The following is a 15,667-nucleotide window of genomic DNA, read 5'->3' on the forward strand; positions in this document are numbered from 1 at the left end:
AAATAAAATTCCAGCCAATCGAACAATTAAAGAGGCCCATGTATTTACCTTTCTCTTTCTATATCTGTCAAAATGAAAGATCAAAGGGATTTCGCCGCAAGCCCTCTGTATTATATGTCGATGGTCAATTCGGACCGAAGGTCTCGGTCATCGTGACGCTTGCCACTTGCAAACGCGTTTTTACTCGCGCATACTACAGCGCACACTCGCGTTAAATATTTAAGCGTCATCCTTGGAAACGTATCGTGTAAGAGGATATACTTCTGGCAGTAGTTAAGATAGAGCGATAAGAGATAGTAGCTAAGATAATGAACGCCACAGCCCCCGCGATTCGTCTCGGAAGAGATGGGGGGAGGCCTCCACGTTTTTCCTCATCCTCCCCGGCAGGCAACCGTGTTCTGTATATACGTGTGCACGCACACGCGGCACTCCTCCGCGCCCGTAGCGCATCCAGAAGCTGCGTGTCTCGCCATTGTTAAGCTTAGGATCCATTAGAGAGCTCTGATATTTATTGCATGCGAGCGCTATCGGAGCGAGGCCGACCAGCCCCGGCGGCCTTCCCGGTCTTCGCTTCGGTCGTCTCCAACCGGTACCGATTCGACATTTGTCGATCCGGAATTTATGAAAGCATCGACAATGCTCGCGGAAGAGGAAGCCAATCGTTAAAACCCCCCCCCCCCCCCGTTGTTTCTACACGACGAAATATTCTGGACGCGGAGTATTCTGCTACCGTTTAACAACACACTGAGAAGAATGGTTTGATTGGATGAAATAGTAACTCTGAGAGAGAAAATGGATGAATCAGAATTCTCTGGTTAAATCTACTAGAATTCTGATTGATAATTGTTCTGATAAAAATAAGAATTCCAGTAGATTTTATCAGAAATATTGTGTCAATCCCAGAATTCCAGTTTATCTCAATTAGAATTCTAATACTTAGACCAGAAAATTCTGATTCGTCGGGAATTTTTTTTACTGAGCTTAAAATTTTAAAATAAAAAAGACAAAGAATAAGTTGAACCGAGATTAAAGTTAATCTTATATTTATGGAACCGGGCCTTAGACAATCGTGGATTCTTTAATACGATTGGTTATACAGTTTAGATTCAGTGAGGGACTAAAGGCAAGAATCAATCATAAAGAATCCTACAATTGTTGCAAAGCTGCTGAATGCAGCCAATATCGGCGCGATCTTTAAAGTAAAAATCTACAATGTTCTCAGTCGAAGACTTTATGTTTTATATTTTGCCGAAGGATTATTATAATCTTTCGGGTGTTTTAATGCGCAATTCAGCCGATACGATCTAACATGTCAGAGGCATCGTCTAAGCGCGACCGATCCGGTAAGCAGTTGACCGGTAGGTCGAACCTGTCCCAGCTCGTACGCGGCAATATTGCATTATTATTTATTAATTCAGGCCATACCAGATGCGTATCTCTCTGCACCGTACTACTCGGGATCACGACTCTCTTATCTTTAGAGACAGAATGCAGTGGCTCTCGACTCTCTCTTGATCGGGTTTTCGACGACGAAAGCATCAAGCGATTGAATGCGAGTCGAAAAAAATGTTTAATTCCTGAGAAGACGAAGTATGAAATATTTTCTAATTTAAACGACTCTTTCAACAAAATTGTGAACAGGTCGTAATGATAGATAATCCCACGTAATACTTAAAAAGTCCTTTACTTTAAATGATAAGATAAATTATATGTTCTTCGAACGTTGCCAATTTCATGTAATTTAATGGAGCTTAAGAGATAAAGAATTAGAAACAAAGGATCTGTGTGTGTGCTTATCTTACAGAAAATTAATACTGTAAAGTAGTGATTAATCTCACACTCACTGTTGTTCAGTGCTTTTAATACTCCAAATAAATCATTTCCAATATTAAATTGAATTTCGTTAAGGATTAAACACAAGTGTTTTCTGTCGAATAAGAAAAATAAGCTGAATTTTCATAGGCTTTAAATAGGCTATTTTCACGAGACATCGTTTGCTCATAATATGCGAAATTTTCTGACTGAATTGATTTCTGCTAGCGCATTCATTTGCCACCGAGCTAAACGAAGTAAGGCTGAATTCTAAGCTTGGCAGAGGCGGATTCCGAGGCGAGAATACCACTGAACGCGCCACGGACAGTGTCCACCGCCAGTGGTACCTTTCCTTGCATCGTAATCTCGTGGCATCGGTCTGACCTCTCGGTACCAGCCGGCTACTGTTCTGTGATTACCATGATAATTCGTCGACTCGCCTATACCACTCTGCCCTATGGCACGCCGCAGATAATATGCGATACACCGGTGCAGCTATGCTGACGCTTAACGATCGCAGCCGCGCGGCGCGCGCTTTAAGCGGCCATTGTCTCTAAAGTCCGGCCGGATAGCCGAGACATCGTGAAACAAATCGCTCGTCACGCAATCCGCGCGAATGCGCGTGTAGGTGAAAAATCTAGCCTGAAAAAATCAGAAGCTGGCCGGCGGCAAATAAAACGGCGGAAACCGTCCAAACCGTTCGCGCGATATATATCCCGACGGTTTAACATTTATATACCTCCATCCCCTCCGAACCGCCAGCCATCTGGAACACGCCGGTTCGATGAACCAGTTCCGGAACGCGGATCTGCAAATCGCAAATCGCGTTAGTGGCTATCTAGATCGAACAAATCACGTGTAAGCTTTATCTTTTATATTAGACTAAACATTAACATTTCTTTTTGCACTTTTGCTTCTGAAAATATATATTGATTATATAATTTTTCGCCATAAGTTCTTTACAGCGCGTTTACTGAATCATTATCAAATCGATGATCAATTTAATTGACGTGATATTATTGTTTCAGTTGCAATTTATAATGTTTCTGCTATCTTATGATATTTTTTTGCATTTCAAGTCGGTACGTAGTTTATATAACTGACAAATGTATTTAAATTTTACGTGTAAAAATATTTTTGGGCATCAAGAGCCCTTCCTTATATTATCCTTTTCCTTATTCATTCGATTTATTCATACACAACGATCTAGATTAGTTTATTACTGCTTATATAATTGTGCAGAATAAATTCTCAAAATATCTCGCGACGTAAAAATTAAAGTTATAAACTCTTGTTATAACAAGTTGTGGTTACGTAATTCACAAAATTTGCAAAAGCTCGATAAACAGCCGACAGTAAGAATTAAGAATTAAAAAAATTAACACAAATATAAATAAAAAACGCCAAATACGGCCGAGGCTGAATCTTGATACTTAATAATGTTTTCATGTAAATTTCAAATACATCTTTTCACAGTTAAATAAATCGCGCGCCGAAATGCAATAAAAAATTACAGAATTTAATTAATATCATTAATTTTAATTTTTCAAATAAAAATTTCTCGAGGTTTCTTAAATTATTAGTTCGTCAATACGAATCAGTTTTAATAGACTGGCAAATTTCATCGATTAATGTATTAATGTGCGTTATTAGAGGTAGAGAATTCGATTTTTATTTAAAATTCCATCATTTTTCTTATTCGTTTTATATGTTTGAGAGCTAATTTATAATAATATTCTACTTTCTCACACACCCAACATTGTTCTATTTTGTCGCATAAAATTACTCACTAAAACTTTTAAAGTGAATTGTCACTCTAAAGAGTGAAATCTCTCTCTTAAAGATCGAAATAAAATCTCTCTCTCTTAAAGATTGAAAAAATTACTCTCTAAAACTTTTAAAGTGAATTGTCACCCTAAAGAGCGAAATCTCTCTCTCAAAGATCGAAACTCTTTTTCAAGACTCAATTTTCACTCTTTAGACTCCGCTCCAAAGAATTTAGAGAGTATATTTAAACTTGTCAACTGGCAACAGAAGTTAAACGATTCCGCGTTTATAAAGTACAATAACTCTTTGATCGAGAGAGTATTGTTAATATTGCATTATTAAGCGTGTCCTAGAACTCGAGCGCGGCCTTTCGAATTAGGGCCCTTCCGTTCGGCTGCGTCCCACGGAACAAAATTCGAGATCCCTCCTTTAGCAAACACGGTACTTTCGATTAGGAAGGAAGATTACGCGGGGAAAGGGAGAATTTTATCTGCCTCGCGCTCGTCCTCGCCTTTCTTCCCTTATAAGCGCGCGGTAACCATGCCTCCTCCGGTTTTCAACCCCATCCCCCGTACCGCGGCAGCATGGATACACAAAGGGTAAAGGGTCCACCCTTAGGTCCGGGAAGACGAAGCTGACTGGTCGGTCGATCAGCAAAGCGTCACGATAGGTCGTAGGGTGTGGTCCAGCCGCTTTTCTGCGCTATCGAGGCACGTAAAAGAAGAAGGGTCGTCAGCTCGATCGATTTTCCGCTCTCTCCCTCCATCATCGGGTGAGAGGTCGAAAAAAGAGACGAACAGTACGCACGCACGCACGTACGCACGCGGTGCGTGTGGCGCAAAAATGTTGCCGTGCGTGGCAGCGACGGCTGCGGCGGCGGTGGCGGCGGCGGCGGAAACAGTGGTGTGCGTCTCTCTGGTGTGTGCGAAGGAAACCGCCCTCGTCGTTAACCACCGCGTCCGTTCTTCCGTCTCCGTGGGATTTTCCTCCTTACCTCCGTCGCGCCTTCCCTTACCGGCGACGCCTCTGCACGACGCCGAGCGTCGTCGAGCGTCGAGCGCGACGAAATGAGGGCTCGGCGATGCGCGTTTCGCACCTGCGTACAAGACGCCGCAGCACGTCGATGCATCGCACGTGGACGTGCCACCGCCGCCGCGGCGCAGCCAAGAGGAGAGGAGAGGAGAGGAGAGGAGAGGAGAGGAGAGGAGAGGAGAGAAGAGCGAGTGAGTAGACGCGACATCGAACGCGGGTTGGAACGCTTGACGCGGACGCTCGCGCCGATCTGTGCGATGCGCTCTCGTTTTTTTTTTTCCTTTTTTTTTTTTTATTCGAGTGCCAATTCAGATCGGTAACGCGGACGCTGATTCGAAACGCCTCGCGTCACCGAAAAGTCGGAGGTTCGAGGGACGAAGCAGCCTGCGAACGGATAAAAAAACGAAAATAGGGTGCAACGACGATTGCCGTTCATCGCTAACAATCGGCGATTAACCCCTTCTTCCCTTCCGATAACGATTGTTCTGCATAAATTCTGATTTCCAATGACACGAAACGGTGTTGTCAACAGAAATCAATCCTGAACCCAACCCTTTCCGCAAGAGTCTGGACCTGGCCCACGTGAATCACCCGTGCCGACATTATTCGTCGGACCGACACGCTGCTCCATATCACCCGGCGTCCTCCACATCGATTCGCTCTCATCCCCCTGTTTTTTTCTCCCTTCCCATTTGCTTATCAATGTAGAATTCTAGATTATAAATAGAATTATTTATATCCTGAAAAATCCTGCGTTTGCAAATCGATTTAATACGGGCGCAAAATACATTATACAACGGTTTTTAGACGGTTGTAATTTACTGTACGAAAATAAATTATGCGAGTGTTACGGGAAGAAGGTATCGAGCGTTTAGATTTATAGATCAAATTCTAGAATTTGATGTAGCACAAGCGATTTCGCGAATCGGCCGGAGAAAGGAAACATGATTCTTCCATCTGCCTCTTGAACATTCTCCAAGAAGCTCGCTCGGTTAAAAATGAGTTGTATAGGTCACAAAATGGCGGAAAAAATTAAGCTTACTGTAATTTTAATCATTAAAACGTTGCGATGTTTCGAGATAATTGAACATTGATTGTTGCCTATTTAACGGAAACGATAATGTCTTAAATATCGTATTTTTTCGGTTATATGCTTTTTTATCGAAAAATATACAAGCTTCCGCGACGCAAGAGAGGGGGGAGGGAGATATAAAATGACACAAAATGTTAAATTCTTCTTTAATTATTTTAACCAACGGCTTCGTTAATTTACATGTTGTTGTAATGTCTCAGGCTAGTGACGAATCAAAAGCCATTTTCTTGATGTAGAACAAAAAAGTCATTCAGAATGCTTTTTTACCGAGAAAGGATTGAATACGTTAATTAATGAGAGAATTGAAAAGAGAGAATTGACTATAACTGACTTAATTAATTTCTTTAATTCAACTCTTATCACCGGCTGTTTATCGGATTTTTGCAAATTTTAGAACGTAATCCGTAATAACAACACGGAAAAACAGTTTTGCTGAAGTATTTAAATATTTAACCAGATCTGAAAATAATTTTGTTAGGCTATCAAAATAAATTATGTAGAATGCTCAAACTGGTTGCGAGAATGTTAAAACTTTTCGCAGCATTGCTCATCATGCTTAAATTTTCTACATAATTATTTCGATAGTTATTTTCTCAACAAAGTTGTTTTCAGATCATGTGTTTGTCTAAATTTTTATATTTCTGCAAAATTATTCTTGCCGTGAAGAGAGAGAGAGAGAGAGAGAGAGAGAGAGAGAGAGAGAGAGAGAGAATTTATAATTTTATTTGAGAATTTATGTTTTTGTTATATAATTTTTTTTTAAATGAGACATTTTTAAAATCGTACTCTACAAAAAGAAAAATGTATTACACATTTGAAAATTTAAAGTTAAAGATTTGCTAAAGAAGATAAGCTTCGTCATCGTATAAAAACTATTTCGCAAACTGTTGCAAATTAAACCAATCAACTCCTATACGTTATATCGTACCGTTTAAAACTTCCCATTCTCTTAAGCGATCTTTTTACACCTATTATTTATTTATCGCTCGTTCACGAAGTGTAATAACATCAGTAACCAGAAAACTGAACGCATCGTTCCGTGTCAACGCGAACGGAGGTATCTCTCGCATGCATCTCTCCCCAGCCACCTTTTATCTCGTCCTCCCGATAACGCTTCCGGCACACCCGTTACTTGATGGCGTGCATAAAATCGCCGTGGATGACTAGGTGCACTTCTGAGTACTTAACGTAATGAATAAGACGAACAGTCTCGGCCAACGAACGGTCATTAAACGCTTCCAACGTATTTGAATGTGGCAATGTCAGAAAATATTTTATCTCGCAGAAATTAAAGAAGAAAAAGAATCTGATATTGGCTGTGGCAGAAACGCTCGATATCTTCTTCCCGTAACACTCTCGCGTAATTTATTTTCGTACAGTAAATTACAACCGCCTAAAAAGTTGTATAATGTATTTTGCGCCCACATTAAACGATCTGCGAACGCAGGATTTTTCAGGACATAATTTTATTTATAATTGTTAATGTATAAATGATTTTATATATTTTTAATGTAGCCTAATATTTGCATTTTATGTATGTGTGTGTATATATATGTATTTTGAACTTCCGAAACATTTTCATATTTTGCATCACGCAAAATTGTAATCCGTGGAAAAAAATGATGTATCAACATCATTAGCTAATAACAATCTTATTGAAAATAAATTTTATCAACACTAGAAATACCGATCAATCATTATTACTGACCGTTTCTATTTTTTAGATTAATATTACATTTTTAGTATAAAAAAAAGATAGGATTTTAAAATATTTTAACTTCTCAGTAATTAATAGTTATATCCCTGCATACTGATGAATAATTCAGTTTTTTATCATTTTTTTTTATTTTTATAATAATTTATTCGTTTGATACTTTTAGCGAGTAAAAATGTTGATGCTTCTAATGTTAATTGAATGGCAATTAAATATTTAATTAAACATAACATTTTATTAAAACTATCATCGAATTAACAAGATTGTTTTTAATTACATAGCTGTCGCCCAATACTATTTAATATCATTTTCCGTGTTTTAAATTATTTAAAAAATAGTCTTAATGTCATTTAATTATTTCTTCTTTCATTTAATTGAACTTGCATGAGAAATGTATGAAAAATTGAATTGTATGGCGCGTACAAACGCAATCTTCGAAGAAGTTTTGCAAGTAAATAATTGCTTTTGGGATCTTTTTTTCTAGATACCGGAACATTCCAGATACCAGAGCAGCGGATAACAAGGGCGGAAAGTATTGGGGATGATTTGGGCCTTAGTGGTCCTGTGGTGGCTGCGTTTGAATCCTACTGGCCTGCTAAGTCCCAAGTTGTCTTCAATATAAGTGTGAAGAAACTAGCGTTCTCTCCGAAAAAAAACTGTCCAGCGATAATTTCCCTAAATTTTAAAGCATCTCCATCTCTGAGACACAACGATAAACCTTTTATTATATGACAATATACGTTCATGTCAAACTAAACTGACAATAATAACGTGGATGCATGAGAAATGTAAGAAGAAAAATTTACTTTGTCGATAATTGCTATTACGTAAATGTTTCTCATTTGTTTCGGGTTAAAAAAAATTAATAATTAGTGCTTACAATTGCAATAATATTCCTATACATTTTTCAATGCTCGAATAATAATAGGCCAATTCATTTTTCTTCCTTTTCTCTTCGGGAGGAAAGAAGAAGAAAGCTGAACTAGTGCAAAAGTTCAGCTAAAAAGAACAAGCCTAATATATAACAGAGAGAAAACGACAGCTGTCATTTCAATTCAAATTAATTTGTCAGAATGAAAGATACACCCGGAAGATGTCGTTATTTTAATGTTCATTAAAAGTTTTTTAAATGATTTTCGAGATCTTCTATGACCATTTCTGAAATGGTCTCTAGAAAAAGTTTATAAAAATCAAATACTGAATATATAAAGAATGAAATAAAGTTTGACATATGAATAATGTAGAATACAACAGAATAATATGTGCGAGTTAATTTGGGTTTCAATCTGTTAGTGCGTATCTTTAAATGTGCATGTGTCATACGTCGATCACCTGCAGCGATTACGGGAAAGTCGGAGATAAAATACTGACCTATACAATAAATCTGATTGTAATTAATAATTCTCGCAGCAATTACTATCTGACAATCTCCGCGTTTCTTAGCTGTTCTTTTTGCATCTGTTAATTTTTTGCAAAATGCTATTATAGCTAATCTCTTCGAAATGTCAAAGATGAAAGTTTGTAAAATGCTATTAAAATTGGCGAAATCGTAATTAAATGAAAACTGTTTTAGCTATATATTTACAAAAGAAGTTTAATTATTATTTATTATTCTATTAATCAAGGACTCGATTAATTATATGTTGGCTTTTTAAATTTTATTATGAATTACACATTGATATTTTAATATTGTTTAATATTAGTAATATATAGCAATATTTTTTTATCTCGATATATGGTATAGAAGATATTTGCTGCAGACTAAGTACGTCTGAAACTCGGTTTAAGAATTAATTATTAACGAAATGAGGCGTAGGCTTTCGAAACGAGTTTGTTGAGGCAGCTTTGGGGTTTCTATGCGGCATGTGCCTCGACACGGAATGAACGCAATGCCCTTGGAAATCCCAAAGGAGTCCAACGCATCGCAACAGCATGGAGGATGCATTTACGAGGATGATCTATTGGACTCACCGATTTTGTACCGTCCAACAATCCGGTTCTGCGTAATCTCGGATGATCACCGCGCAGAGGAGTGTCACTGACAATCTCTTGATTCTGCCAATCAAGATTTTGCAAATCCAGCAGGAATCTATTCATCTTTTAACGTGATTCCTATAACGTATTACGAGTTTATGCAGCTAATAATTTCGTGATGGCGTTTATAGTTATTTATTTAACTTGAACCCAGTTAAAATTACAGAAGGAATAGAAAAAAGTTATCAACATGGTCAAATGCAAATTATATATGTATTACATGCTATAATACTTGACTAATATTATATGCTGATATACAATAGATACAGCCCGTACTAATGTCGGGTATTGTTAAAGATAACTTCACAATAACGCGTCCGTTTCAAGTTATTCTACTTATATATCAACATATAAATATCAACAATCTTGCGTCTAATTTGCGAATAACTATTAATTTATATCAATTTATCATTAACTTAATTTAAAAAATTGTAATACCACCAAAATTTCACTTCTGATTATAATTAATTAAAAATTTAACTTGTATTATTAAGAATTGTTAGATCTAATATAAACAGATTTAAAATTACTCGGAAATAAAGTTCTGTGTAAAATGATTCGTTCTGTATGATACTTTACTTTTGCAAGTGTTTCCTTTTTATTAGAATATTACATACCTTTGCAAGATTCCAAATGACACACTCCACACCGTCCATCCACTGATACCTTCCAGCCGGAACTATTGTTAAATGCTAGCGATACAAAAACGAACGCTAAATGAAAAAAACCATCAACACATCGATTGTAGTCGCCACGGTTTACATAGTTACCAAATATAAAGATTCTCATCAAGGTCGATTGTCGGAATTGAGATTGTATACTCAAAAAACTATGACACGTTATTTGACTCGAATAAAGAAAATATCAATGCACATTTATCTCCATATTTATAAAACGTGAAAATTTTAAAAATTAAATTTTTGCATAAGTCATGATAAAATAAAATATTTAAAACGTAACGGAAAGGATTGTACTTTAATATTGAAATTTGTAAAATGCTAAGTTTATATAAGCACATATAAAATAAAGCAACAGATTTTTAAACGGTAATGTAAATCTAGCGACATGCCATGGTATTATGTTAATCCATAGATAAAAATGCGCTCAGATGTTATCAGAAAGGATTTATTAAGGATTTTTTTAAACATATCTATAAATATATATCACGATAATGTTACACGTATTGATTTATTTCATTTAGTGATTAGAAATGGAGGTCAGTGAAATCAAAGAATTTTTTTCTTTTTCTTTTTATTCAGCACGTTTTGGCGCTGTTGTGTTACGTATTGTGTATATGCAACTGATGCATATCATGCTGCATTTCGTGCCGCTCAACGTGACGTTCCCCGGAACACCGCAGTTAGTTCCAAGCGTCGTTTTCCTCGAAAGCTTTCTTGCTGGCTACGACGGTAGTCGTTTGCTCCTTGCGTTTCTTGCGTCTTTTACCTGTACGAGACAAATCGGGCGGTTGATGCAAAGCGCAAGAATAAAAAGAGCGTGTAATACCTACCCGTAGCAACTTGCCACTCGTCGTCGTCGTCTTCCGATGGCTTCACGCCGTTTGTCGTCGATGTCTCGTCATCCTTCATATCTTTCCTGCGAACAATTCCCTCGTGTAACGCGGATGAAAAAAGAATTTCCGTCAGCGTGGTATAAGTATATAATCGCCGCGAAAAATCGATCGACGGACGCCGACAGTCGCGTGTAAAAAGTACTCCTATCTCGTTCACGAAGATCCTACCGTTTACATCCCTCAACTCTTTATATCCTGCAATACCGACTATATTTAACAAGAACACGCACACGTACGTCGTGTACGTGACGCGCGCACGTGATGCTGCATATTCATAAGTCGCGAGCCTCGCAGCAACAGTTCCGCGAGCGGCTCCGACACGCGCACCGAGTAAATTCCACGGGCGTAATGTACGATAATGCCAATAATGCACAACCGCGAGCGAGCGAGCGAGCGAGCGATCGGTCGGTTGGTCGGTCGGTTGGTCCCTCTCTCTTTCGCGATTGCATCCACCGCATTCGTGCGCCCGAGGTGCCTGCCTCCTGCCTCTCGATGTCGATGTTAAACACTCGGTTCTTCATCCATTAAGGCCCGGTTCTACCAATGTAAAATTAACTTTAATCTCGGTTCAATTTACTCTTTTATCTTTTTCTAATGCCCGTTTTTCTAACAATGTAGATTAACTTTGATCTCGGTTTAATGAATTCTTTATCTTTTTCTTTCGAACTAGAAGAGAATCAAAGGTATGTTGAACCACATTAAACTCAACGGTAGAAATGGATATATGTTGCAATTCCCTTCGTGGATCTAAGCATATCTTATCTCTCAACTGCAAATCCAAGTGTATAATAAATAAGTTCATATATGTACATGATTTAGCAATAACATTAAAAATAACATACTACATTGCATACAAACATGGATTTCCGTATTTAAATATGTAACATAGTATTATTTTTATTCGGAAAATTAAATCACACACGTATACGAAGTCACTTGTTGGATTTGGAGTGCAACAATACTGATCAAAAGAATCATTTTTTCCCTTTTCGTCCGGAAAGATCATTTCTAGGCAGACTAACAATTTCTCTTGTTGTTAGAATTTAAATCGACCGATTGTAAATGCCATGTCCTCTCAATGACCATTTCTGCTCTTCCTAGAAACATCATCCGTCTGTCCGTCGTGGCCGCGAGCTCCTTGTCATCTGATGTTGATGTCGTTTCGTTTCACAGCAAGGAAACGCGTGCACGCGTAACGCAGCGGGGAGAGTTACGAGCACAGTGATTGCGAGCACGTGGGCGATTCATTAATATCGTGTCGCCCGCGAGACTGAGCAGTGTTGTAACTACAATGCAGCGGAGAGACTGCAGTTGGTTAAACGAAACTGGATATACATATATATATATATATACGACCTGTGTGCTCGGCGGACGAAGACCGCGGCTAACGACAGTTGACTGGAACATATGCCCGGTGTATTGATTACCGCGACCGGCAGTACCTCGTTAAAGAGTTTCTCATAGACGTTTTGAACGCACGATTGACTACTTATTGTCGTTCGAAAAAATACTCGTAAAAAAAATCTTTAATTCTTTTCTCGAAAAATGTTTCTACGAATAATATATATATTTTAACAATTCTATAATAATAATATTTCTTTTGCTTGTATCATCGAATTATTGAACATACCTCAGATTACTAGTTAACCTGATTATATTTAAAAAATAAAAACGAGCGCCAGTCTAATTAGAATCCTTTACATTGACATAACGTAATCATGGTTTTATATAGAGTATAAAAAATCAGAACAAGAGCATTAAACGATTCAGATGATTTCACGCGTACACATCATTTAGAGTAATTCCCATAGACAACTAATACGATGATACTTCACAAACCGGACCAAGAGGCAAGAGAAGGAGAAGGAAGAATAGAAAGTCCAGGCAGAGTGAGAGGAAGCTGAAAGGAAAAGAGAGAAGTGGAAGAACACTAAATAGGCCTATAGAAGTGAGAGTGAGAGAGAGAGAGAGAGAGAGAGAGAGAGAGAGAGAGAGAGAGAGCGTCGCGTGCATTAATTCAGAACAAGGTCTATAGTCCTATGCAAATCTCTCGTGTACAGGAAATCCTAGGAGGTCGCCTAGGATCTTATCCTTATTTCTCTCTCTCTCTCTCTCTCTCTCTCCCCCTCTCCCTCCCCCCCCTCCTGTCTCTCTATCATCTTGGAAATCATAGCGGACCTATAACGCGTTATTCATCCTTGCGTTTAATACATCTCGCACGAACGTGATAGCTCGCGGCAGAAAATAAATTGCGATAGAGACCATTATTTTTGAAATATGAACGCGTATGATTTCCAAGATTGCGTTACATAAACATATATATCCATATCGCAAAGGAGCAATACAAACTTCTTACAAAATTTTGTATTTTCTCTAAACATTAGAAAAAGTTAGCTTTATTAGTTCAGAAGCAAGAATCATTTAAGAATATAAATTTTGATTAGTAAAACCTAAATAGATAGGAAATATTTAAACAAACGTATATGTAAAAAATTTAGTAGAATATCTGAGAGCTGACTTTAACATTTGCGGAAAGTATCTGTAAATTGAATTACCTTAAATGTCATAATAAAATCTACAATAACTTACTTTGATGGTGATAATTTCCGTTTGCGGTCCTCAGGAGAGGCATTAGCCTGCAACAAGGTGGCTTGATATTCTGTATATGTCTGTATTTTGTATGCAGTTTCCTTGGACAAGCTTGTCATCGCAACGCCGGCCTGATCACGACGATATAAGCCTACGTATGCGGATGTGTCAGATAACCATGAAATGTATCCGCCTCCTGTAAACAAAGAGAAGAAAAAATTTATTATAACCTTCATACATATCTTCTATGTAATCTACGTCAATTCTTGTCTTATTTGTACAAAAAAAATTATTGTTTTGTACTCTAGATGTAATATCATACTTGCCAAATGGAATAAAGAGTTGAATGATATCCGTGTGTTTCCATTCTTTGGGAAATGTAAGATGAAACACATGTTCTCTGCTAGGATTTGCTAGAAAAAGATATATCATTAAATGAAAGTAATGTACCACTTTCCAATAATATTGTAATATAATTTTTCAGTGACACTAAATATACTTACGATCTTTTCCTACCAAATTTATGTATGGAAAGTCTTTCAGTCTTGGTACAGGAATTCTATAAAAAAAAAATAATTAATATGACTAATAAAATAATTATAATTAAATATAAATAAAATAAAAAGTATAAATTTTATAGGAATATAAAATATTATTTTTTATTGATATAAAATATACTTACTTGTTGAGAAAAGGATAAAGTAACGGTGAATTCGCTAATACCATAGCATTTTCAGTATGTTGTAATTTGCCTGAAATAAGCAATAATCCAATATGTACTTATTGGCAAAAATTATAAAATAATTAATCACGAATTTAATTTATCCATCAATGTACATAATTAATCAACATAAAAAATATCGATGAATATAAAAAACAAACATCTACTTTATCAAAATATATATATTTTTATTATAATTAATTACTTCCAAAATGAGTAACAATATCGACAATAATGCTATCTATCATTATGATATATTTGTACCTGATATATTGTTACTGACCAAGATAATTGGATAATGCAATAAAGCATAAACCAGTGATGTATGCATCATATCCTGCCTCATGATATTTTTCTCTTGACATCGAATAACTACATCCTTCTACATTTTCGATATCGGGAATGCAAAAAGGAGGCTTGCTCACGATGTCTATTAATAAGTTCAAGTTCGATGATCCCACAAGCTCTTTAAAATGCTGCGATTGACAGATGACTTTCGTATCTAACAATCTTAGATAAGAAAAGGACATAAATTTTTACAACAATTTTAATTTCTAAATATTTAAAGCAAGTAATATTCAAAGAAAATTCTAATTTCATAAACATAAATATTCACATAGCAGGTTCCGGATTTGATTCCGAACTTCATCCCATATATGCCTCAATTTATAAGTCATTAAAGAATTAAAAAGTTTAGAATAAAAAGATATAAAATGATTATACGAAACAATGAATTAAATATTTGCGCCTTACTTAGGGAACAAACCATGAAGCAAAGTCTTGAATTCTGAATAGTCCTTTGGCAAAGATGTAAAAAATTGATGTACAATATGACACAGATCTAATAGCATGTTATGACCTACTATTATTTTTTCCTGAAATAAGAAAATTAAGATATATTTAAAAATAATTATAAATAAATTAAAAAATTACATATAATTGAAGCAATATCTTGTCTCTTTATTAAAAAAAATATTTAAAAAAGTTTGAAAATATTATAAAAAGCTTGAAGATTTAAAAAAAATGAATAAACAAATTCAAAGGACTCTTTCAAAACACAATAACAAAACTCAATCAACGGGCGAAGTAAGAGTCAACCACATTTTTTAATTTTTACATAAAATTATATATTATATTAAACGCGATGAAACATCACGCCAAAAAATAAGACTATAAACTAATACATTACAAGTTACAAGTTTCGGCTACCGGTTTGAGCCCTCTTCAGACATTAGTACAATGAAAAGTAACAGAACAAATTCAATTGTCGCAAGTATTCGTATATTCCGAATAATCACAGTTCGGGTGAGTCTTGATCTCGAAACATAATTT

The 15,667-nt window shown here is 36.5% G+C and overlaps 2 protein-coding genes across 3 annotated transcripts in view; both read right to left on the minus strand.

Annotated features, from left to right (window-relative positions):
- LOC108748909 (protein cortex-like) overlaps positions 1 to 9,615 on the minus strand; it is a 43,461-nt gene extending 33,846 nt beyond the window's left edge. Inside the window, exon 1 of the mRNA XM_018487325.1 lies at positions 9,390 to 9,615. Coding sequence (XP_018342827.1) covers positions 9,390 to 9,515 — 126 coding nt within the window. The 5' untranslated portion in view covers positions 9,516 to 9,615. The remainder of the gene's footprint in view (positions 1 to 9,389) is intronic.
- A 1,022-nt stretch (positions 9,616 to 10,637) lies between these two features.
- LOC108748859 (poly(A)-specific ribonuclease PARN-like) overlaps positions 10,638 to 15,667 on the minus strand; it is a 6,721-nt gene continuing 1,691 nt past the window's right edge. For both annotated transcript variants that reach the window (XM_018487230.1, XM_018487231.1), the window contains exons 5-12: positions 15,089 to 15,210; positions 14,619 to 14,845; positions 14,297 to 14,366; positions 14,118 to 14,173; positions 13,941 to 14,027; positions 13,615 to 13,810; positions 10,963 to 11,048; positions 10,638 to 10,898 (exon numbers count right to left, since the gene is read on the minus strand). In XM_018487230.1, coding sequence (XP_018342732.1) covers positions 10,813 to 10,898; positions 10,963 to 11,048; positions 13,615 to 13,810; positions 13,941 to 14,027; positions 14,118 to 14,173; positions 14,297 to 14,366; positions 14,619 to 14,845; positions 15,089 to 15,210 — 930 coding nt within the window. In that variant the 3' untranslated portion in view covers positions 10,638 to 10,812. The remainder of the gene's footprint in view (positions 10,899 to 10,962; positions 11,049 to 13,614; positions 13,811 to 13,940; positions 14,028 to 14,117; positions 14,174 to 14,296; positions 14,367 to 14,618; positions 14,846 to 15,088; positions 15,211 to 15,667) is intronic.

This window comes from Trachymyrmex septentrionalis, unplaced genomic scaffold (assembly GCF_001594115.1).
Source record: "Trachymyrmex septentrionalis isolate Tsep2-gDNA-1 unplaced genomic scaffold, Tsep1.0 scaffold25, whole genome shotgun sequence".
NCBI lineage: Eukaryota > Metazoa > Arthropoda > Insecta > Hymenoptera > Formicidae > Trachymyrmex > Trachymyrmex septentrionalis.